Raw genomic sequence first — 26,200 nt, forward strand, 5'->3', positions numbered from 1 at the left:
TGTGATGAGCTCTGAAACCTGACTGAAACTCTTCAAATAAACCTCTGCAGATGATCTGTTAGCTGTTTGACAACTACTCTTTCAAGGATGTTTGATATAAAGGAAGGTTGGAGATTGGCCTATAATTAGCTAAGACTGCTGGGTCTAGAGATGGCTTTTTGAGTAAAGGTTTAACTACAGCCAGCTTGAAGGCCTGTGGTACATAGCCGATCATTAGAGATAGGTTGATCATATTTAAGATCGAAGCATTAATTAATGGCAGGACTTCTTTGAGCAGTTTTGTAGGAATGGGGTCTAAAAGACACGTTGATGGCTTGGAGGAAGTAATTATTGAAGTTAACTCAGAAAGATCAATTGGAGAAAAAGAGTCTAACTTAACATCAATGGTACTAAGAGTAGCTGTAGATAATATCTGTGGGATGATTATTGGTAATTTTTTCTCTAATGAGTAAAATGTTATTTGTGAAGAAGTTCATGAAGTCATTACTAGTTAACGTTAAAGGGATGTTTGGCTCAACAGAGCTCTGACTGTTTGTCAGCCTGGCTACGCTGGTCTTTGCTTGCCCCCACCACAAAGGGTGGTCTTGCAGACGAGTCCCAAATGTGACAGCATCAGATGTCATTGGAGATAACACTGTGATGAGTGTGAAGCTATATAAAAGTCTCAAGATTTATTTATTTGTTGAGGATCATAAGTAAAGTTTCCAGTCAAATCCTTTATATAATTAATAGTTGTTTTTCTCTTTATTTAGTTTTAACCTAGCAAAGAATTTTCCAGATTTATTGCCTTGTTTAAAGCACTCCAAACACAGCCTTTGCATCAGAAATCACGTTTTCTTGTTAATTACTTTATTCTAGTTTTAGCTTTCTCGGGTTGTTAATAATGTGCTCTTGTGGCGAGGCAAGGCAATCATTAGGCAGCTTTTAATGATTTTATTTTTTGTTCTAGTTCTATTTTTCTTTTCTTATTTGAACAGTAAGATATTATTTAAAGTGTTAGAAAAAATACTGTTGTATCCCGAATTCAAACTGGGAGCTGTTTCTAAAAAGAGGGACCTGGAAGCTGAAGGCTCTGCCTCCCATTATATTTTTAAATATCCCAGGAATCACAAGTAAGCCTGCAGTGTGAGAGCGAGTGCTCCATTGGGGTGATATAGAGTAGTATGAGGTCTTTAATATTCATACTGATATGTGCTTCTTTGACAGTGGTGCATATAATTTGTTGGATACATGAATTTTATCCAATGATAATAATTTGGCTGACTTGATAGAAATGTATGTAAATGGCTGCATGCTCTGTGATAGTGAGTTAAAAATGTGTTATCTTAGCTCTAACCTTGATTTAATCTGTTTACTCTGCGTTTCTTTCCTTTTTTGTTGGTTTATACCAGCTACATTTATTCTCTTTATTTGTTCGTTCGTTGTATTTGTTCAACCTGTGTTATTGTTACGGTGTGAGCCTGGACTCACAGCCTTTGTTTGTTTGTACATAAGCTCAATAAAGTTACTTCACTCAGGTAGGAACCTTCCTGAGCGAAATGGATTCCTCGAACGTCCCCCTTTAATGTGACGCTGCTGCTCCGAACAATCACTTCCGTAAACACGCAGTTCTCTTCCTGTTACTTTCGCGTGGTTTTGTTTTCCGGAAGCGTGATTCCTTTGATCAAACTAGTTAACGCCACAGTATCGAGAGCTGTACGGTGCGAGAGATGTAACGAGCGAGTCTCCTTTCCAGCTCTGTCTTTCAGCTTAACAAGCAAAGACCAGCGTTAGCTCCCTGGTGGGTTATGGAAATAGACGGTCGAGACTTTCTGAAGACCCCTTCTGTGAAGACGGTCAGGTTTGGAGGTAGTGTTGCGGAGACGTTAGAGAAACACAAACACGTGAGTTGTATCTTAGGGTTGTCATTCTTGGAAAACGATAAAGAGAGATATTAGGGTTGTTGATTTTGGTGACACATCCACGAGATGGTCCACTAAGTTATTAAATGAATCTAGACCTTCCTGCTGGCTTGTCTGTGGATTCTGCTGACCTTCGTAAAGTTGTTTACAAACACCTCTACGTTTCTTACGGTTTTGGCGAACTGCTGTTTCTGCTTGTTTTTAAGGGAGACTCGAGTGATTATGAACTCCTGAAACATCAGCTGGTTGATCCTGAGATAAAGGTAAGCGTCAGTGTGAGGGCACCCTGTGGTGTGGTGGACTTTGCTTCTCAATGAACGCCCTCTCCTCCGACAGGATGCTCAGATCATCAACTGGCTGCAAGAATTTCGGTCTAGTGTGACCCACCTGACCAAGGATCATGAACAGCTCATTTATACTATACTGGTGAGTGTAAATATTAACATGATGCAAGGAGAAGAGTACTGTATTTACTCCACCGGGGGTCTGAGTTGATCTGAAACAAACATGACATCAACAAACTGTATGCTGCTGATTAGCCTGTCAGCATGGCAAGCAGACGGCTCAGCAGCAGGTGTACCGTTGCCTCAGTGTCCGCCATTGTTGTGTAGTGTTTAAATGAGCTCATTTTTGGGTGTCGCTGTAACGAACCCACGAACATTGAGGTGGTTCTCAGTTATATTGTAAAATGACCAAAACCGAGCAGAGTAGGTACGAGTGGAAAAGTGGCATAAGCTTTAATTTTTAAATGGATCAGAGCTTTAATATGCAGCTTTAGACCTAAACAGCAGCTCTGAGTGCAGGCAGTGCACTAAATGACCAGGTTAACCAGTTTCTGCAGCATTAATCACATGTTGCATTTTACCACTATATTTATATGTTCTGTCGATTTTTACATTTATTTGATAATGTTTCTGTTGGAGCTGTGATGAATTTTCTGTTTACTGTGGGATTTTCACATGACATGTGAAATGCCCATTATAGTTTAGTTAGATACTGCCAACACCACCCCTGTCATGTGAGTGCGCAGGGCAAACCCCAAGTTAACTTACTCACACCAATCACCACAGTTACAGAACAAATGTCACCTGACACAAAAACATAGAGTCAAACACAGGATGAACTGTAGTCCTCATGTGTGGGGCCCACCTGCACACTGAGCCGTAACACCAGCCGTCCACTCCGTCAGCAACAGGCAAAAAAAGCGAGTGCAAGACGAACTGGCCTGTGTAGGACCTGCTGCCTCGCAACCCACCCAAACTGCCCCACAACTGAGAGAAAAAATGAATTTGTTTGATCTTAAACATGTAAATGTTAAAAAATGTATCCAAACAAAGTCATCAGGAATTTGGCAAATACTTTTTCACAGCACTATTATAGCCTAAAAACAGGACCAATGCTGTTGCTGGCATCTTGTGGCAGTAAATTCAAACTTTGAATGAGGCAGTCTGTCATTATAGACTCATTCAAAAAGAGGCTGGAAATGCCTTTTATTTTGTTTTCTCTAATAAATAAATGCCTATTGCAAGCCACACTCATAATACCTTGATTAGTATATTTTTATTATATTGTCATGACTGTCATCACATATTTCTTTGAAATATAAAATTAATATAACTTATAACCCAGCCCTGCTCCTTAGTGTGGGTGAGAGATCATTTGCTTTTTAAAGCAACGTCTTAAACTAGTGTGTATTAATAAAACAAAGAAATTAAATTGAGCCAAGAAAAAAGAGGGTAGATATACAAGATATGGAACATGTATGCCTTCACCACCTCATTCCAATATGAAATTCAATTTTCTTTATATTGCATCAAATCACAACAGCAGTTGCCTCTACAGTCAACAGGGAAAGTATTATTGTGATCAGAGCTTAGAGAGAACAACACATCCAGAACGCTGACCCGTTGTTCTTAGTTGAATCCACACCCATTTAGCCTTCTGCTCCTGTAGTAGCCAGACAATAACCCTTGATCACTGGTTCCCCCACCAGCATTCAAGTTTGAGTCAGGACCAATATTAGAGTCAAATATAAAATGGAAAAAAAATTCCCAGGAAAAGCCGTGGTTGATTTAACATGGACAAACCTTTACAAGCCTTTTGTCAGTATGATATGCTGCTGGTAATGTGTCATCTATTCTGTCATTTTGGTGCACATTTTAAACCCTTCAGTCCACCCTTCATGTGGTGTGAATCAGCAGACGTCCAAAAAGCTGATTGTTTCAGCATATAAACACACTGTGTGTGTGTGTGTGTGTGTGTGTGTGTGTGTGTGTGTGTGTGTGTGTTTTATAGAGGCTTCCTTGGCTGGGCCGGAGCCAGGCTGTGGTGGACGAGTACCTGGCCTTTCTGGGTAACCTGGTGTCAGCACAGACTGTCTACTTGTGTGCCTGCCTTAACATGGTGGTCTCCCACTTCACCCCCAGTATGTTACTCTGATGGTATTGAATTAATCATGATTCATAAACGTGTTACAGTAGTAGGCTTGTGATGGTCGACAGGATGGAAAGGAAATACATGACTGTCAGATGTATATATGTGATAAATAGTCACAAATTCTGTTAGATGTGGAGAACAAACAAAAGTCAAGAATATTTTCAGGTAGTGCTGTGCTTCTGGTGACTCGGCTCCATGTTTGCACATTTCTGTGTAGTCGATGATAGACCTTTCCCAGCTTCAGTCTGAAAAAGAACACCGGTCACATATAATTGTGTTATCCTTTTAAATTAACACCAAACATTGCAAGTTTATGAGGAGCAGGACTGATAACTTTCACTGCTTAGCTCCTAAATTAATGTTAGTGTTATATTTTTAGCGATCGCCACTAACTTAATGGTAACTGAAGAGATGACTTAAAGGGTTAAATGATTAATGCTAATGTGTGTGCCGGCCAGGTTAACTTTTATGATAACTGTTTAATACTTCATCCATCCATCCATCTTCATCCGCTTTATCCGAGGCCGGGTCGCGGGGGCAGCAGCCTAAGCATGGCCCATGTACCTGAAACATAAGAACATATTTAATACTTCAGTGTTGTGGAAATGGGAACTTTACTAACCCTTGAAATTCTGCATGTCAACTCCTCCTCCGTGTTCAGGTGTAATGAGGGGAGGGGTTGTGTGCAGACGGGCAGCTGTGTGACAGCTGGATGAGGCAAAGGCAGTGTCTGTACTGTAACCAATGAGTATCTGATCTGATAGTCAGTTTTTGACAACCCTGTACAGTATTGTTGTCTTTCTTGTTGTCATCTCTGTTGCATGATGGAGAAACAACTTGTGTGTTTTTTCAGAGAGAGTGACCATCTGTGAAGGAGGAGTGGATATCTCCGATTCAGATGATGAAGATGAGAGTAAGTTTTTTCTCTTCTCCTATGAAGTGGTGGTTTCAGACATCTTAACCTTGCAGTGGTTCACAAAGAAGCGAGATGCAGGTGTGCTTTGTAAAGCATCGTTATGTTCACTAAGAGCTTGTATGGCTTTTTTTTTTTAAGATCTACCCAGAAACTTCGATCACTGTCACCAGGCGCTGCAGCTCATCATCAGATACGTGCCCTCGTAAGTCTGTGTCACCTGTTATTCTGCTGGCTGCTGTTTTTGGCCTTTAAACTCTGAATTTGTACACTTGAGCTTTGATTCATCACTGGACTTCTCTGTGGAGGACCCCGAGTGACAAAATAAATTATTTAAAGGCACCATTAAATAATTCATTAACATTGGAATTAATTAAATAAATATTTAATTACTTAATTAAATGCACATTGATTTCATTTAGAAGCATTTAATAAATTATTTATTTATTTCAAATTGTACTTAATTATTCCATCCATCCATCCATTCGCTTCCGCTTATCCTTTTCAGGGTCGCGGTGGGGCGCTGGAGCCTATCCCAGCCTATCCTATCAATAATTAAGCCTATCCCAGCTTAATTATTGACACATTTAATTAATTATTTAATAACATTAAGCATACTTGTTTCAGTCGCCCATTCTGAATCATAACTAACATTAAAAACATGTTTAAGGAGAAGAGAGCAAATAAATAATCAGTGATCAGTAATCTTTATAGAAAGAGACATCACTGGTTTCTGTCATGTAGTAACTGTTAGGTTTACGTGTACAAAGCTTGTGAGACACAGATTTCAAAATGTTTGACTAATATTTTAATTGTGAATATTAATCATGAGGCTAAACGGGCAGTCCAGCTGCCGCCATCACGGAGTGAGGTCAGCATATCCAGGATATCTTTCGGTTATCTGGAATCACTGACCCTAACACTGGGAGCAGGATAAACGGTCACATGAAGCTGGTTATCAGCTCTCTGAGTTAACTCAGCTTCACGGGCACATGAAAGTGTCGGCAGCATCAAACGAATCTAACGGTCATCTACGAATCGAATTCCATGGCAATCGACAATGCCACGCACTGTCTGCGCAGTGATTTTAGTACAGCATTTAAAACATGTTCCCCACATCATTCTTCAAACACTTCAAACATGCTGTAAATAAAAGACTGAGTGAAAACGTGGCGCTTCCAGCTGATTTATAATCGCAATGATCAAACCTGCTGTTTGAGTTTGTGTTGTCTCAGCTGCACACTCGCTGCTGTTTAAAGGTTAAGAGCAAAGATTTCATATAAAACACAGACTCGGTCTACGTACACATTTGACATGAGGTCAGTAATTAGAGTGTCTGTGTCCTGTTCTAAGATCATATATGTAAAATTGTTCTTGGCCAACATGAGACAGTTAAATATAGTTGTGTCTGTGACTTTATATTACTGATAGCCATCAGGGAAACACAAAGACTGGAGGCAGACGGGCTGTTTTCATCATCAACACATTTCCATGTGTTTCACAGTTTTACAGCAGGACCCTGCTGTACATTAAACAGCTGGCACTTTTGTAACTTACTGGCGATATGAGTGTTTACGTTTTTCATTACAAAAAAGTTGTCGGACTTTTTAACTAAAGTTAACTTGGAACACCGGGGCTGTGAGCTCGGTACACTCTGTTCACAGTACGCTCTGCTAACAGTCAGCTGGAACGTTGCCGGAAACATCATGTTCTATGTTGACAACCTGACCAGAGATGTGAAGATTACGCCACTACATTTTGAAATGCATTCTGGGATACCTGCTTCCCCACACTACCACCAGTTCATAGTGATTGATTATCTAGGCTCGACCTGTCTTGATTAACTTTGCACAGTAACCAATCAGATGTTAGACAAGCTGCAGCGGCAGCATTAACCCCGCCCCCGGGTTTGCTGGGTGAGGCTGACAGATAACATTGATTCAAGAACACAGCCGCAGGGCCAGGAGTGCCAAAAAAATCATTAAATAATTAATTACATTTGTCATTAATGAAATAATTAAATGTGTCATGAATTAAATACAATTTGGAATAAATAAACACATAATTTATTAAATGTTTTAAATGAAATGAATGGGCATTTATTGAATTATTTAAACATTTATTTAATTAATTCCAATTTTAATGAATTAATGAAAGATTTAATTAATTATTTAATGGTGTATTTAATCAATTCCTTTTGGCACTCCTGGTCCTCCATATTCTTTCAACCCCTTTGTGTGTAAAGGTTGTAATGTCTCTAGTGCTGTAACTTCACAAAACCTCACAAAACCACGGGGTTGGTGGTACTGACCTTTAATAAACTGCAGTATTGTCCACATGTTCACATGCTAGGTATGTTTTTGGTAGTCATAACATGAGCAAGTATGATATAGATATCCAGCTAGCTTTAAATCTGGCAAAATCCCATTTCCAAATCTGCCCACGGATTTGATTTAACTAGCTTATCTTTTCCCTTTAAGGTGGTATTCTTATCTTGTAATTGCTGCAAGTGTATTTCTTCCCTTTTGTCTCAGCAGGCTTTATTATAGTATAACTTGCTTTCTTCTTATTATTTGACATTAATTTACCTACTAATACAAACAAGTAGCCACTAGCTTGTTACTGTAAAAAAAGTTATCTTGTAACTAATGTTGTTGCATAAATGGATACTTTGTATACACTTTGTTTTATTTGATGTCAGTCAGCCTGCATTGTGGTTTCACTGTGATTTTCACCCCTCGTGTTACATTTTTTAAATGTTTTTGTAATGTAAAGATTTTTCCTCTTCTTTTAGCACAAGTCGCTTTCTGATGCCCATTTTGCAAGAAAACTTTCCCTTCATACAGAAATCCTCAAGAACACTGGTAAGATACAGGCAAGACCCTGACGTCCCCATACTATTAATAGGCTGTGGTCTATAATTTAAAGAGTCCACTCTGTCTTCTTTGTAGATCATTGTTAAAACTTCTTCCTTCCAGGAGGTGCTATTTCCCTTTTCATTTCACCTAATTAAATGTCCTTACATAATTTCATCTTTTTTGTTTCATTATTATTTTGTTTTAGAACTCTTGCTAATAACCTCTAAAGTTGTATTTATTGTAGTTCATAACAGACTGGGATCTCTAGTCTTAATAACAGCTCTTTCAGCTTAATGTGTTTTTATTGATCCTTTGAGACGTCTTTTTGTACCTCTGAATATTTTTGTGTGTGTTTGTTTGTTTAATTTGGGTCCTATCAAAGGCTTTTTAATGTAACTTTTTGTAGATTAGACATTGAGGAGATTAAAAAGACTGTACAAAATGGGACGTCATCAGTTTTATCAAAAAAGCTTTTGATTCTTTTTCAAAGTGTATGTCTCTGTTAACTGATGGATGCTTTACAGGAGTGTTACGTCCATAACCTCCTGAGGATAACAGTGTACGTCCCCTCCATTCGACGAGACCTACTTGAGCTGATCATTGGAAAACTGCTGAAGCTGGATGTGAGTGGTGCACCTCCAAATTCTGCTATTTGTAGTTTAATTTGAACGTAACAGTAGTAACTCAACATGAGTTGTGTGGTAGGTGCTCAGGTAGGTTTATTAAGTTTTGGATAGTGATACAGTTTGTCTGATTTTGTCTCTGGTTATCGCTGTAGTGCAGAGCTTTCATTCAAGAGGTTTAACAAAAGAAGCTGCATCCATACAGGGAGTGATTCAGTCATCACGCATCATTTTGAGGCTCCAGTTTCATAGATAATCCTTTAATGGCTGTATCTCACTCAGCACTGTCCTGCACTCTTATTGGTAGTTGCTTCAGCGCGTGGAAGTTCAGAGAAGTTTCTGGTCCTGCCCTCTTCACTTCTCCAGCTCAAAGATAAGAGACAGCGCTCATATCCCACTGATTTGGTGCCTGTCCATTGGGTTTCACCACAGTGGAGTCTGGACTGTTTTCTCTGCTTATGTGCCAAATAACCATTTCATGTCTTTTTCGAGTCTCGGGTGCTGTTTGGCAGTGTGACTGAGACCTGCAGTTTATGTCCATAGAAATCACCAGCATGAGCATGCACTTAGTAACAAGACAACCTAGGTCACAAGTCAATAATTGTGTTATTAACATCAGATCTACCGCCGAGTCCTGTTGAACTTGTTAGCCCGTGGAATGTGGAGGTAGCTGACAGGCCAAGTCTCTGGGAAAGGCTGAAGCAAAAATGTGGGTATGGGAGTAATTCACTGAGAGCCTGGAGCAATAATTTTGGTCTTCCTTGAGACGTTTCTGTCACATAACTTCCTGCTCACCGCATCACTGGTTACCTTTTGAATTCAGAGTCCATTTCAAGATTGTGGTTCTGACTTTTAGAGCTCTTCATGGAGAAGCATCAGCTTACATCAGTGAACTTTCATAGCTATGCATCTCCAGCAGGTTCTTGAGGCCTTGTGATCAGGGCCTACTTATTGTACCTAAACTAAAAGAGACAGAGCTTTTGCAACAGTAGCCCCCAGACTCTGAAACTCTCTCTCCCTGAATTTGATATATGTGTACTCTGTGATTCCACCGAGTCACAAGTGGACTTGATTAATGTGGAATCACCGACAGTACCTCCGGATCAACACTTGCCAGGATACTGGAGAGGAAAGTATCAGTTAGTCGAATCTTGGATCCAGGAGGAACAATGCGGTTATGGAACACATGGGACTTTAGAGAGACAAAATTACACAAAAGTATCATCTTTCAAAAACTTATGGACCTTGTTGTATAGTCTCTTAGAGGCCTGTCAATACCAAAATATGTAGAAACGTATGCATGCAAATAAATTAGTCATATCTGACTTATCTGTTGCAGAAGGACATGTTCAGACATAAAATTGATCAATTCATTTTTTTCTGAACAAGTAGCATCAGTTCACACATCACCTGCTGCTTTCTTCTGGAAACTGGTGAGATATGTCAAAGGTGCACATGTGTGCGGTACATTTTAGGTGAACGCATCCCGCACACATATTGAGGAGGCTGAAGAAAACCGAGTGCAGACCCAGAAAGCAGAGGAGCAGACTGAGGAGTGTCTTTTTGACATGGTAAGAGCCAGCAGGGTTTGATGATAGTAATGTTTTTCCACAGATAAAATAAAAATGACTTATTCCAAAGCATATGAATAATTGTCATGACAGTGAATAAATTAAATAACTTAAGAAGTCAACGTTTTCGGCCAGCATGTATGAGAGCTCAAATGAAACTGTAGTTGGGTTAGGTTATTGGACATTTTTGGCACATGTGAAATCTGATGTGCAGGAGGTGACATGTTGTTGATTGTTGTGCTGTTAAATCAGCGACAGTTTTTTAAAACCAAGTTTTCAGGCTTTAAGGGAAAAAACACCAATATAGAAAATGTCAATAAATGTACTTTCTGCGTAAAACATAACGACTCTGCACAAAAAGTCAGGCTGCTGTTCTTTTAAAAGGTTGAGTCTGGGTGTACTAGTGGTGCAAGTGTCAGGCTGTAGTGGGTGAGTGGGTGTAGGGTTAGGTCAGTGCAGTGGTTTAGTGTGCAGGTGATCTTGTTTAAAAAGTTCAGGGCAGTTGAGGAAAGATGACGAAGGGAAGATCTCTGTTCCTGTAGTAACTCATAAAGCCAAATATGCAGATGATGGAGATGGCTAAACTTCACTGCAGTGGACCGGAGATGATACGCTGCTTTCCAGTGGCCCATAGGTTGTCCACAAGGTGCACAAAGTCTCGTTTGAAGTTCACAGGAATGGACAACGATTGCAAAGGCCTTGTGGTTTTCAACAGCTGCAGATTAGTTGGAGCAATATCTGTCACACAGACACCAGCAGAGCACAAGGTACGGCCACACGTCAGACCATAGAAGTACCAATACCAACCACCATGACTTAATGCAGTCTTGGGAGCCGATGAGGTTCAGCCAGGTGGCAGCAGTAAGGCTGAGTCAGTGGTGTCTGTGAGGCAGAAACCAAGATGGTGTCAGAACCTTCATACTGCTCTGGAGCAGATGATTGTTCCACACCTTGGCTGGTCTTTCAGGTGACCCCGAACTGGAGAGCGTGGTATGATCTACATTTTCCATTTAATAACATTTCTTGAGCTAACATTCCTGGTGTTTCATGAGCACAGAGAGGTGTGTCACACTTCCTTTGCTCACATACTGTCCTCCTTTATACGTTAAAGACCCAGTAATTCATTCAGTCTTTAAGTCTGTGGTTGAACCCAACACCTCGCCACTGAAACTGCATGTGTAAGGCACCACATGAAGTCATCTGAACATGAGACCTGGGTGTGTTGGACTATAACTGAAACATCTAAGTGGACAGCCTGAATAAAACTATTCCTAGACATAAAATCTAAATAAGGAAACATGGGCAGCGTCCTGGACCCAAATTTGAATTTGTTCTCTTTATTCTTTCTTTTAATCCTGATAACCTCTGTGTGTATCCGGGTTTCTGTTAGGATGAAGACGTGTCAGCAGATGAGCCCACCAGGACGACTGTGATGGCCCATCCAGTGGCAGAAAGACTAGATACTCTCATGGCCGTGCTTATGGCTTACATCAAGGATGTCTGCTACGTTGATGGTAGATGCAGAAAAAAAGCTTTTTATACATGTAAATCCATAAATATTTGGACAGTGACTATATTTTTGTCGTTTTGTCTTTATATACTACTAAAGTGCATTTAAATCAAGCAACCTTTGAAAAGGGTTTTATTTTTTTAAATAAAAATGGCTCCTAATGCATTCATGCACTACTTTAAGTAATTGAATTGAAGCTCAAAGCCTGATTCAATCACATCTTTATTGATTGATTTTAGTCCAAATACTAACCATTGTTTAACCCTGACTTCTTAAGATTAGACCATCTTTTCCAGGCCCGACTGATACTGAATCCTTCAGTTTCTAAACTTTTGTAATGTAGGAAGATGGAGAATATTTATACTAAGCTGTACGTTAATATTTTTATGTATTGTATTGTCTCGTGTTTCAGGGTCTTTTCATGCGGAAAGGACAAAGGAGCTGTACAGAGATTTGTTGACTGTATTTGACAAGCTCATTCTGCCAACACATGCTTCTTGTCATGTGCAGTACACTCTCTTTTACCTCTGCAGCTTCAAACCGGTCAGTACTCCCCACATATACTGGGACCAGTTAACTTTGGTTTTTGCATTTTACTGGCAGTCTGGGTTTCAGCGACGAGATGTACAGGCACAGGAAAGTTTCCAAACTCTTACATCTTAGATAAAGATAAAATAGATAATTTGAGAATGATTTTAAATTCAATTCTGGAGAAGAGAAGCCATATATGAGAAAAATAATAATAATAATAATATTAATTGTGTCAGTCCTCTTACTGTAGCATTCTGGATCAACTCAAGGCTTTTAAAGGAGCATTTGGAGCAGCCTGGTAATTAGAAATTGTAATATTCCAGCCTAGAAGTATGATAGCTTTATCTGATGTAAACACCACTTTCTGCATCTGTAAGGGCTGCTTTACCTCACAAATGGCACAGTATGACAAAGTACAGCTGGTGTGGGTGCCTGTGGAATCAGGAGACAGACACTATCTCTACTTTCAAGATCAGGCTTCAAACTTTCCTTTTTGCTAAAGCATATAGTTAGGGCTGGACCAGGTGACCCTGGATCCTCCCTTAGTTATGCTGCAATAGACGTAGGCTGCCGGGGATTCCCATGATGCACTGGGTGTTTCTTTGTCACCTTTCTCACTGGGAGGTAGAGCTGGGCGATATAAGATTTTTTCATATCACGATATGTTTTTTTCATTTCAGGCGATAACGATATCTATCACGATATCAGCCAAATAACTATATTTGTAAGATTTAAATGTGCCGTTGCTCACAAGTAAAATGTGAAATAATCAGCAGCTTGTTTTTATTTAAATATTTATTTCCCATAATAAGTTCAACAGGGTAGATGTACTTAAGGAACATGAGACTTTTTCAGATAAATAAAGGCAAATATTGCAAACTACACAAAAGGCAGCCGCTAAAGCGTTTAAGTTTCAAAATAGAACAAACGAAACAGACTAAACTGTCAATTCCACTTAGAAACAAAATATTAATTCTAAAAATAAATCTTAGTTTGTTTTACAGAAGAACAGACAAAACTGACTAACTTTTGTCAATATCAAATAAACTGAGAACTAAAAGGAAATTCTCAATCTCTCCTTGTTGTATAGCTGAGCTTTTCAAACAGTTTTAACAGTTACTTTAGTCTGACAAAAGCCGAATGACGAATTAGCGCTTCCAGTCAGAGACTGAGCTGCACCGCTTTATTGTATTTCCAGACTTGCTTTCGGCACAGTTTACAGTGCACGCTACTCTGTTTTTGTCAGACTTGAAATAGCCGAAATACCTTCACACTACGGAGCTTCTATGGCTCTTCCGTTCGACAATCTCTCCGGCGTTGGAACCATCATCTGTTTTCTCTTCGGTCACGCTCTCGTTGATTTTTCTCTAGTCAGCGCACTCACTTCCTCCATTACCGCTGGCTGCTTCCCAAACAAATACACATGTGCGGCTTGGCACTTGCGCTGTACGTAACAAGTCACGTGACGTGACGCTGTGGCTGTGATTGGTTCGGCTCTGCACTACTTAATTTGGATTGGCTGTTCTTTTTTTTTTTTTCTTTTTTTTTAAGAGGACAAGAGCGGTGAGGCCTATCGCGATAGTTTAATTTTTCTATCGAGAAAAAGTTATTTCGCGATACATATCGTTATCGTTCTATCGCCCAGCTCTACTGGGAGGGTTTAAAAAAATAGATTTTCCGTTTCAAATCGAGTTTAGCTTGAATAAAGCCACATCGATTCATTCAATCCTAAATCCATTTTTAAATATAAATGTATTTTGCCAGAAACTTGGATTAAAGCTCACGAAACTATTTCACCGCCACCAAACAGCTAAAGCAGTAAATGAGAGCAGGAAGACGGATTGTGCACAAAGATGTAAACACGGAGCGTGGATGGAGCCCCGACAGCACGTGTGCAGACACGTCGCTGCTGAACGCCGACACCTCACAGACTCTGATGCTGCAGGTTTCATCACTCGGACCAAAATTCACTGAACCAGCAGCAAAAGAAGATCAAACTACATGTTTGATCAACATCGTCATTAATTCACTCGGACTTTGGCTGTTTAGCTTCCACCACAATAAGATCTCACTTCCTGCGCAGCTCTGTCTCTCTGTGTACTTCAGGAACAGCTTCCAGTCTCAGATCTCTGTTTTCTGCATTATTTGTACTAGAGATGGCACGATACCACTTTTTTATGTCCGATACCGATATCATAAATTTGGATATCTGCCGATACCGATATGAATCCGATATAGTGTTTTTTAATCAACAAAACTGTTTTTTAAATATCTTGCTGCATTTTGTATAAGTTCATACTCAAGTTTAAAACAACAACTACACTAAAGCTATTCTGTTATACCTGTATGCAAAAAAAAATATTTCATAGTTCAGCAATACTGATCAATCTAATAAACTTAGACCTACACCATCCTCCCTATTCTGGTATTTTAAAGAGTACTTAGCGTAAATATTAAGCAACCTAACTAATAGGGTTCCAAGTCCCAGCAACAACAAAAATAAATAAATAAAAAATAGGGAACCACCCCTCACGCTCCACCTCATGATGCTTAATCGACGTAATCAACCTTAATTTGATGCAGTGTGAAAAAAAATGCACAGAAATCAATTATTTTTCAAGAAATATTAAATAGATTCAACATCTTTCTTCAACAAAATTGCAGACTGCACAGATGGTACCTTCCCAAAGGGAAAAAGTACTATAGCTTACTAGGGTATATTAGACTTAACAGTTACTATATACAGGAATTGACTTCTATTCATTTTACATCAGATTAAAACTTTGGGTGTAAGATTCAGATAATTATTTATTAAAAGCTAGACATTTTAAATGAGAATAAGAAAGAAAAGTATGTCTTTGTGCCCCCTTTTCCCTGTTCATGCCCTATCGGCCCCCCTGGCTAAACTTTGCTAGATCCGCCCCTGCACAGTTACCAGCGTCAGCTACGTAGAAAAAGATCCTGGTGTAGAAAGTAATATTAAATACATTCTAACAACAGCTTATCAAGCTTAAACGTGCTGCTGTTGTTTATCCGCTGGTTTCCTCTTTCTGGTGCAAAGTGGGCCAAAAACAAACCAGAGAGACGGACTCGCGACAGAAAAGCCGATCAGCTGATCGTTAAGCAGTTTCATGATTGAAGTAGCAGCAAGAAGAGGCAGTCGCTCCATATATCGCTTGTTAAGCTTAACGCAGGAATGCTTTACAAACATTCAGAGATGGACTTACACACTTGCTTTACTTCCCTCGGGGATAACTTTGTCGGAGATGAAATGCTGGGTTGCTAGCGAAGCTCCACATGCTATCCAGACCACCGACAGGTCCCGCATGCCACAGCCGCTCTATCACGTGATGCATACTGCTCCGACTGCTAACGTTCTGAGGTGAGTTACGGCGTGTTGCAAGTTTTGTGAGGTGCTTTCGTGATATTTAATGGATCGGATTACATTTTTTATTTTTCTCCGATATCCGATCCAGTAATTTAGGTCAGTATCGGACCGATACGTAATATCGGATCGGTCCATCTCTAATTTGTACAGCAAAACTTCAAAAACGACTCTGGACGAGAAAGCCTCATTTCTGCTGTCAATACTGAAGAAATGTCAACTTTTACAAAACTCTCAGCTGTGTCTCTAATCAAACCTCTGTGACTTCAGCAGCATCAGGTCATGTTCAGATGCTGATTCGTGGTTTTCTTCAGTTTTTGTTCTACTGCAGAATATTTTTAAGGCTGCTGTAAAAAGTCGGGCCAGGAAAATCTGCTTCATGTTTTTCTGTTTTATGCTCACTTACTTTGACACAAAGGCCTCTGCTGTGATGAGGTCTCACAAGTGCCAACTTTGTTTTTATACATAGATATAAAAATATGTATCTGATATGGATAATGATCAGAATTATAATATTTCTCTCTGAGTCCAAATGGAATCGAATTGAATCAATTATAGAAATGAGTGATGATACGCAGCCCTAATAGAGAGTGAAGAAGAAACGCTCAGTACATCATAGGAAGGCCCCAGCAGCCTATCGCAGCAGGGATGGTCACCTGATCCAACCCTGACTATAGTCAGGAAAACGCCCCACAACATGACACACCATTAGCCTGACTGATACAGGATGGATCCATCAGACCAGACTACAGTTTGCTTCTATCGTCCAGTCTTGGTGAGACTGGATCTGACAGGAGTGCCGCCCAGTGTGTCTCCTACTGCTGTTGTAGAGCTCTTCCATAGATTCAGGCTTTCAGAGTGCCCTGTCTCTTATATCTCAGCTGCCACTGACATTGCTACGCATATTATATTTACTCATGTTCATGGGTAGACTGGCTTTTTCTAAATCATCCTTGTCCTCAACATTCAGAATATATGATTTATAATGCATGTATTTATTTAGCTGGTTTATTCGTACTGACGTTTATCATTCATTACTTTGAGACTAAGAGCTTCTGGAGTTGTGTATATTATGTGTTTCCTGTGATATATGTCACAGGCCCTGGCAGAGGCCTTCTTGGATCACCTGTGGAAGATCCTGCAGAACCCGTCTCTGCCTGCTGTCCTTCGCCAGGCTGCTGCTGGATACCTGGGAAGTTTCCTGGCCCGAGCCAAGTTCATCCCATTGAGGTGAGTTTATGCGACACCTGCTTAAGACAGCACAAATGCAGCAGGTGCAGGTTTTTAACGGGTTCTTCTCTCATTCTGTGTCAATGATGATTCCTATAGCACTGTGCGGGCCTGTCTTGATTTACTGAGCTCCTGGATCCATCAGTACATCTACAGCCAGGACAGCTGTGGGAAACAAGTCTGCTGTGACGTCAGCTTGCACGGGCCCTTCTACACTTCCTGCCAGGCTGTCTTCTACACGATCATCTTCAGACACAGAGCATTGCTAGAGGCCAACATGAAGAAAGGTAGAATAGAAAACTTTGAGCTAATATCAGTTTATTTGTTTTAATTACAGGTAAAAAAACAACAACAATAAAATAGCATGGGAGCAAAAATTACCTCAGGCTGCTTGGTTTAATTTACTAAAATCAGTTAGATGTAAGCACAGGTTTCAGCAATGGGTCTGAATCATTACCTGATTTAACTGTCTCTAGTGTCACATTAAAGATGTCTCATTATGTATTTTAATGGCTTTCAGCAAGGCAATTATTTGAGTTCACTCTGTAGAAATCCCTTCATTTCTGGGATGGGTGCTTTCTCTCTTCCTGCGTGCCACAACAGTGATCCTTTTTAATTTTCATGAAGTAGATGGCTGTCAGATCTGTTGAGGCCACCAGATGGGGAACAAAGATTGTTTTCAAAGCACTGTGCTGACGCACCATGACACAATGGCACACAGCATGGTTTAATAATAATAATAATAATAATAATAATGGATTGGATTTATATAGCGCTTTTCGGGGCCCTCAAAGCGCTTTACAATACCACTATTCATTCACACACTGGTGGAGGCAAGCTACAGTTGTAGCCACAGCTGCCCTGGGGCAGACTGACAGAAGCGAGGCTGCCATATCGCGCCATCGGCCCCTCTGGCCAACACCAGTAGGCGGCAGGTGAAGTGTCTTGCCCAAGGACACAACGACCGAAACTGTCCGAGCCGGGGCTCGAACCGGCAACCTTCCGGTTACAATACGAACTGCCAACTCTTTGAGCCACGATCGCCCGTTAGGACATTTCCTGTGACTCTTCTCCCTCAGATGCCTCAGGATGTTTCTTAGAACTTGGCGTTGACTAACTTTAAGCCTCTTAACTTGAAAACTGCTTGGTCATCACCAGAAACGATACTTTATGCAAAATTCCAGTCAGTTTGAGATATCCATGATAAAGAATAGCGCACAGTGTAAGCTGTCAGAATGAGGATTTTAGGGAAAATGGCAGACATGCTGGAATTCATTTAGACTGACTAGAACACATGAGCTTGATCAACTGTTTTTAAATCAGGTATGGTTTTTGTTTTTGATGCTCTCCGGACCTTTTGGTCACACCTTGTCGAATATGTTCTGACTCCTCCTCACTGGGTGTGTGTACGTCAGGTCTGGAATACCTGCAGAGTCTGAACCTGGAGCAGGTGGTGATGTGTCAGCTGAATCCTCTCAGAGTCTGCCTACCTTCAATCACCAACATGTTTGCTGCCATCACAAGGTGCACATGCCCCCAAATACCATTGACCTTCCTGTAATCCTGAACCCTCTAGATTATTTTCCAGGAACTTTTCAAGAACTAAATGATTATTAGACATGCTAATATTGAGGGGGCCTCTGGTCGACTTCAAGTAAAAGCTCTACATTTGTTTTCTAACTGATGTAAAAAGGCTAAAGTGTACAGCATTGTCAGTAGATCACAGTGCACGCACTAGTGTGTAGACTAGAAGAAAGTCTTTGCATCAGTTATAAAATGCTGGTATTTTTCCTCCTCGTCATTCCTACCAGCAGTTGTTTTTGTTGCAGGAAGTACCAAGTGGTGTTCTGCTACACCATCATAGAGAGGAACAACCGGTGTGTGCTGCCAGTGGTCCGCAGCTCTGCAGGAGGAGACTGTGTGACCACCAACACCAACCCACTCGACAGTTTTTTCCCCTTCGACCCCTACCTGCTCAAGAGGTACACTCATTGTTTGATTTATTTCCATTTATTTTGGTTTACGCACTCAGCAGCTAGGCTTAAGCGACATTCTTCATACTCCGATTGCTCCCTTTGTTCCCCATCATCAATACTGATACCAAAGTCTCTGGAGTGGAGGGGTCGAGTTAATGTGCACCCATGAAGATGGTGCTATCCATCCTTCACTATGACACTGGTGCTGGGGAACACCCATGGGGGAGTTTATCTCCCACTTCCACCATGATGAGAAAAGAAAATTAGTACGAGAGTAAACAAACAGCTAAAATCATATTTGCTTGAAAGTACAAAACGTACACTTTTTGTACGTTTTGTACTAAATCAGCCACTTGAAGCATGTGACTTCAGCTCCAGCAGAAGCTGGAGACATGGGGAAAATGTAACTTTTCTCACATTAAAAGAAACGAACGGGAAGCTCTGCTACGTTTCCATTATTTTCCATACGTCTGTGAAGGTTCTCAGTCATCCAGGTCATCGTGGCTGGGTACTCTTCCTTTGAAAGAGCCAAGAGCCTCTTCAAAGGAAGAGTACCCAGCCACTGGTACAGATATGTGGACGACACCTGGGTCAAAATCAAGACACAAGAAGTGGAATCCTTCACTGCGCACATTAATGCTGTGGATAAAAACAGAAAGTTCATCAGGGAAGACACAAAGGACGACTGTTTGCCTTTCCTGGACTGCGCTGTGCACATTGAAGAGAACGGCAAACTCAACATCGAAGTTTACCGGAAGCCCACACACACAGACCAGTACCTCCTCTTTGACTCCCATCACCCTCTGGAACACAAACTTGGAGTAATCAGGACCCTACACCACCGGGCAGAACATGTTCCCTCTAAGCCTGAAGGGAAAAAGAAGGAACACACACATGTAAAGGAAGCACTCAAAACGTGCGGCTATCCTAAATGGGCGTTCTTAAAGTCAGCAAAGAGGCACAGAAAAGAAGACCAGACACCAGCGAGGGAGGATAAGAAGGACAGATGCAACAACATTGTCATCCCCTATGTAGCCGGTGTATCAGAGAAACTCAGGAGAGTTTTCTCCAAGCATGACATCCCGGTGCATTTCAGACCCAGCAACACACTCAGACACAAACTGGTTCATCCGAAAGATAAAACGCCAAAACACAGACTTAACAATGTGGTGTATGCTGTACAGTGCAGCGAGGAATGCTCAGACCTCTACATTGGAGAGACCAAACAGCCACTTCACAAGCGCATGGCACAACACAGAAGAGCCACCTCCACAGGACAAGACTCAGCATCCATCTGCATCTTAAGGTCAAAGGTCACTCTTTCGAGGATGCCAATGTTCACATTTTGGACAGAGAGGACAGATGGTTTGAAAGAGGAGTGAAAGAAGCATCTATGTCCACTGTGAGCGACCATCTTTGAACAGAGGCGGGGTTTACGACACCAACTCTCTGCCATCTATAATCCAGTTTTGAGATCCTTCCCAGACGCCTTAACGCCCACTCACATCCTGGGCCATCTGACCTCAGGAATTCGCATGATAAGGTGGGGCCAGGTTTCACAATGAACACACCCGAAACTCTGGCTGATTGGGACCCACACCCAGTTTCACACTTTGGCTCAGGCGATTAGAGGATCATCAGGGGTCCTTTTGTCCCTCTGTGGGGGGATACTCCCACTAGGTTTATATCTGGGACTCTCCACCATTTGACCTTAGAACTGAAGAAGCTTCTCGGATGAGAGGTGAATCGTCTTCAAGCAACTTACAGAAGTCCAGACGCTTTTCTTTGCAAGCTCCTTTGATTATTTTCCATACATTCATTGTTTAAGTGCATCTCGCACTTCTATTATTCTGTTTAGTCCTCTTTCTACTATTTCCACGATTTAGCAGTTAAACCATTTTACTTAGATTATTTTACTCTTTCCAATATGTTTATTGGAAATTTGATTCCTGATTATATGGAAAAAACTGAAGCATGATAGTTTTCCCAGCACTTATGTCTGCACAAACAGGATTGTAAATATAAACTGTATATTTACAGGTCTGGTCAGCTCATTGAACCGTTGTACCAGGTTTGGGATGATCTATCAGACACAGAGCCATTTCCCACCAAAAGAGGGCAACAGGTAAGATGATGATTGTAACAGATTTATGAGGGGTTTTTTAAAAGTAGGGGATTTGGACAGGACAAAAAAAATAAGCAGGCCTATAACTTCTTTTTTTTTTTTTTGTTGCCTGTCCCGTTTGGCTCTTCTGCATCAGAATTGTTGTCTAAAGGTGAAGAAAGATGCCCAACGGATTTACTTTACCAAATTGACCATACCAGCCGTGCCGTAATGGTCTATTTGATTCACCTTTTATTGTTTATTTTATTTTCACTTGCTAAACATGGGACAGATTTGACTGGGGGAAAGAAAAGGGAGAAAGAAAGAGGGAAAGAAAAACAGCAGGGAAGAGGGACGGGGATAAAGGGCAAAAAACAAAAACCAACAAAACTAACAGACAAAAAATACAAATATCGATCACCTGGATCAGCTGCTGAGAAAGAAAAAAGAGAAAACAAGCAGAAGAAAAAAAAAGAGCAACATAATAAACAACATCACGATGATATGATAATAAGTTTTCTTCGTCCCACTCCTTTTTCAGGCAAGTTTTGTTTTTTGTTTTGTGTATTTTATGTTCAATATAGGTATTTGTTGTGCCTGAAAATGAATAAATAAATGAAATGAAATGAAATATATGGGAATATAACAGTAAATACTAAATATTAAACATTATTGTGCAGCACGTAAGTTTGACAGCGCACAGTGTGCTTTGAATTTATTTATTTAAAAGGTTCCTTCATGTAATGATCTGCTAGAGCAGTGGTTCCCAAACTTTTTTTGCTGGGCCCACCTTTGTTTTACAAGAAAAATGTTCGTGCACATGCACACATCCTCCAACCACACACGCCCATATTTTGCTCCATTGTGGTTTATTTCACACCTCAAACATTTAGTAAACAATTAAGCAAATACAATAATCTGCAATAAATTACAGGTAGTAAGAAAATGAACTACTAACTCTTTTACGCTACGTCCGCACCTACACGGGTGTTTTTGAACACGCAGCTGTAAACGGCGTTTCGAATCACCGAAAACTGAGATTTTTAAAAACTCATTTTTTTACGTTTCCGTGTGGACGAGGAATACAGAGTTGGTCACACAACGTCAAAGGTATGTGCCTTTTTCACGTCACGCTGTGGCCACGTTATTGTTTACATGGGATGAATTGCAGAATGACAGAGACAAAATACTGTTAATCTGACTGTCTGCAGGTTTTACGCGCAGGTACTGTCCCTCCATTTACAAAGGCAGAGGCGTCACAGTGTCATTATTTTACTGTAGTTGTTTTTTTCCTGAGTAATAATGTTCAACATTGCATCAATACATTTTTCAAAAAAATGCTTCTCTGTGCAAAATAGGTTTAAAAACATAAACAGCTGTGGGATCCTGTTTGTCCGTGATTTGAACCGAGGGAACAAATCGTGTCAGGATCAGCCTGATGTTATTTGTATCCTGCTGTAACTTTTACTGTAGAAAGAGCAAACACCTCCAACATGTCAGGAGCAGTTAGTCATTACAACAAGTGTTTGTGAACTAAAAGTCAAGAATGTGGGATCCTGTTTATCTGTGATTTGAACAGCCCAGCGCTGCTCCCGACACAGGAAAAACTAATCCTGCAGGGAGACCTACCTCGGCACTTGTGCAGGTGAAGCCAAAGGGAAGATTTGCTTCACCATGTTTTCTAGTCTTTGGCTTAGAATGAAGTTGCTCTGGAAACATTTTCAGCGATGCTTCATCTCCTGCTTTGCGTTGTCCCAGAGAGGTGGCGTCTGATACTCGACCTGAGAATCCAAAAGAAAATCCAAGCATCTTACCAGTCTTCCTAACCTAAACAAGAGAAAAGGTTTTAAACAATGGTGGTGCCACAAAAGCAGAAATTTCTGATGCACGATGGAAAAGCGTCACCTGCCAGTCTGGACAGGTCCCAAATTATACTCAGCCCTATTCAGTCTCCAAGCACTGATCAGCTGCCACCTGAAACAACAGACAAAATGAACAGTTACACACCCAGGTGTGGAGGCACACATACCATGCATAAAATTATAACCTGGTTCATAAACTTTTAAAGCACCAATGAACCTAACCCCACTAACAGTGCTAATCATCACACCACTGCGCTTCCCACTGCCTAACATGTAAAAGCAAAATAACGAATAGTTAACTTTTCTCTCTTTTATAGTTTAGAGATTATCAAGTTACATTTATGCTAGTATGATAAATGGACTTATGGTTCTTATATAGCGCTTTTCTTTTGTCTACTCTGCTTGAGCACTTATAGCACTTTTTACAATTTTTTCACACACATTTCACACACAAGCACTTTTTTTTCAACATCTAAGGGCTTTTTATCTAACATTCACTCTGAGTTGAACCTATCTAGAGCAACGTGGGTTTAGTATATTGCCCAAGGATACTCGGGCATACAGACTGGAGCAACCTGCGATGGACCACCAAATCTACCACCTCAGCCACACTATATATGTCAGATCCACAAACATAAACCCACACCATCATCTTTTCTTTTGTACCATTCTCTGGTGGAACTTTTGTTCACTTGCAGGTGCAGTGAAAGTGCATGCCTCTGACTAGAGAGCACTATCTGCTTCGATCATAACACAAACTGAGATTATATCTCTATAGCCAGCAAGGTGTATTTGCACTGGCACAAGCATAAATTCTTAACAGCATAGAAAATGTAGACATGACAAATACAGGCTTTTAATATTTGTGTGGAAAAGACCTAAAAGCTGAGAGAAGACAATAAAAAGAAACTAATAATAAATGCAGCTAAATTTGTCAAATAGCCAACATGTTAGCTGTTGGGCCTGCTGCACTGTGAAGAGTAGTACCAAAGACTACTAGAAACCTGGCTGCACAGTTACAGGAGGCTGCTGTTGCTAGCAGTTGGAGGACCTGCTCAGGAGGTAGAGCAGGTCATCTACTGATCAGATGGTTGGTGGTTCGATCCCTGGCTCCCCCCAATCTGCATGCCAAATATCTTTCATATTAACCCATTGCAGTAAGAATCTGTGTGAATGGTAGTTAGGGAGCACTTAAAAGCATAGAAGAAAGTCCTTGTGTGAATGGGTGAATGTGACATGTTGTATAGAGCGCTTTGAGTACTCCAGGAGAGTAGAAAAGCACTATATAAGAACTCAATACTGTTCCCCCTCAGACTGCAACCAACTGCAAGGGGAAATATTAAAACTCATGAGAACATTAAAATGTAAATACCTGACTGTGATTGTTCATTCTGTGTGTTTCAGGGCTCGAAGGAGGATGAGGATGACTTCCTATGTGGAGAGACGCCTCAAGCCGAGGGCATTGTGGGACTGACGCCCAACTCCTATGATTCAAATTTCCACAGTCCAAGCAGCTTAGGCTCACCACCCAACACCCTCCAGAGGCCATTTTAGTTTCATTTGTATGGCATGTACTAGTAAGGGCTGTTGACTTCTTCAAGTTGTGAAGAAAGACAGCAGATCCTGTACCATATGATGCTTTTATAAGCTCCAACCACAGTCTGAAGAACACCAGCCCAGGACAACATGGTTGTGACTGAAGCACTTTTTAGATCTGGGATAACATTATTTTATTAAAGTGACAGAATTCAGACATTGATCAGTTTTATGTTAATGTTCTTCACCACCCACAAATACTTATGGTAGTGACAGAGAGTGTGCACTAGTACTAAAATGTTCTCTCCAACCTTGTTAGTTTGTTTAGGTGTGTGTGTCTGTGTCTCCGTGCGTGCGTGCATGAGTGAGTGAATCTTTTCAATTGGGAAAATGCATGACGCTGCAAGTTAAAGCAGACTTAGTAAGAAACCATTGTGTACAGGTTATTTATGTTTAGTCATTTTCAAGTAACCAATAAATGAACTGCGACTTATGCAGCACTTTTCTACTCTATTTGAGCACTCAAAGCACTTTTGTTACTACAAGCCTTATTCACACAAACACTTTGTTATATTCCTGATCTCTTTTAACCTAAAATTCTCATACTGACAGTCCAATGCATGGATCGGGGAAATTCAGGACTCAGTATCTTGCCCAGTGAGAGTGAAGGTGGCCCCCCCACCTTCTTCAAATCCAACAAAAGTGGTATCAAAAGTTTGTGGTGGTTTGTGCCACTTTCATTTTAAAGATATTAAAGAAAATTTACAGAGGTCATCTGAGGTCAAGCAGCCCCCCCATTACCCAAATCAAACAAAATTGATGTCAAACATTTGTGCTGGTTTGTGCTGCTATCATTAGGTCTGTAATTTTTTATTATTTTTTTTATGTTTTTTGCCATTTTTTTCTGCATAAAGCTTTTAAGTAACTTTAGTTCTTTTCATAAATATAAAATAGTTATTACTTTTTAAATTTTTAACCCTTTAAACACCAGTTTGTTTGTCCGCTGCACTAGCTGGAAGACAACCTCAAATCTCGCAATTTCATATAATTGCATTGCTACTGAAATTTCTTGTATTATTAATAGTAGAGTCTGGGGCATGTAATTGATTCACATCAACATTGTTTATAATGCATTGTTATTTTTGTGCAGTGACAGAAAAACATAAAAACTCCCTCGCAGCTTGTTCGTGGCCAAAAGTGGCCACCCCTTGTTTACGTTTATAAAATGCTATAAAATTCATATGTATTAAGAAAAAGTTCCACTTTTTTTGACTTGTTTTTTTTAGATTAGCATCAGTGCTGTTCATCAAGACCAAAATTTCAATCAAAACCATAATTTTAACCCTTTAAATACCAGTTAAATCACATAATTTTAATGATTTACATAGGGATAAAAGTAGGGGTGGGTTTTTATAATCGATTTATCGATTAAAATCGATTCTGGCTTGGATAACGTAAAATCGATTCATTAAAATCCTGAATCGATTTTTTAATATTAATTTATTTTGCCCGAAATGCCAGAATCTCAGGTGAAAGATCACAAAAGTTCAACAACCACCAAACAGCTAAGACAGTAAATGAGAGCAGGTACACGGCTTCTGCACAAAGACGTAAACACACAGCGCCGACGGATCAGAATCAGTGAGATGTCGCCTTTCTCAGCTGACAGTCGGGGCTGAAAGCCGACAGCTCGCTGATTCTGATCCGCGGGTCCGCGCTGTGTGTTTACGCCCTTTTTTTTAGCTCCCCAACTGGGTCTAGAGA

At 40.4% G+C, this 26,200-nt stretch overlaps 1 protein-coding gene across 1 annotated transcript; it reads left to right on the plus strand.

Annotated features, from left to right (window-relative positions):
- The first annotated feature begins 1,572 nt into the window (after nt 1-1,572).
- LOC146710468 (RNA polymerase I-specific transcription initiation factor RRN3-like) lies at nt 1,573-24,949 on the plus strand. Its single transcript, XM_085453012.1, has 17 exons — nt 1,573-1,883; nt 2,108-2,164; nt 2,238-2,327; nt 4,197-4,326; nt 5,191-5,250; nt 5,392-5,455; nt 8,045-8,114; nt 8,633-8,731; nt 10,207-10,302; nt 11,693-11,816; nt 12,225-12,355; nt 16,828-16,958; nt 17,058-17,245; nt 18,374-18,482; nt 18,788-18,940; nt 20,975-21,059; nt 24,305-24,949. Exons 1-17 carry the CDS (start codon nt 1,788-1,790, stop codon nt 24,452-24,454), a joined length of 1,833 nt encoding a protein of 610 aa, XP_085309138.1. The 5' UTR covers nt 1,573-1,787; the 3' UTR covers nt 24,455-24,949.
- Nucleotides 24,950-26,200: the final 1,251 nt, after the last annotated feature.

This window comes from Copadichromis virginalis, linkage group LG4 (genome assembly GCF_057382275.1).
Source record: "Copadichromis virginalis isolate Kocher_CV1m ecotype Utaka linkage group LG4, C_Virginalis_male_GT1.1, whole genome shotgun sequence".
NCBI lineage: Eukaryota > Metazoa > Chordata > Actinopteri > Cichliformes > Cichlidae > Copadichromis > Copadichromis virginalis.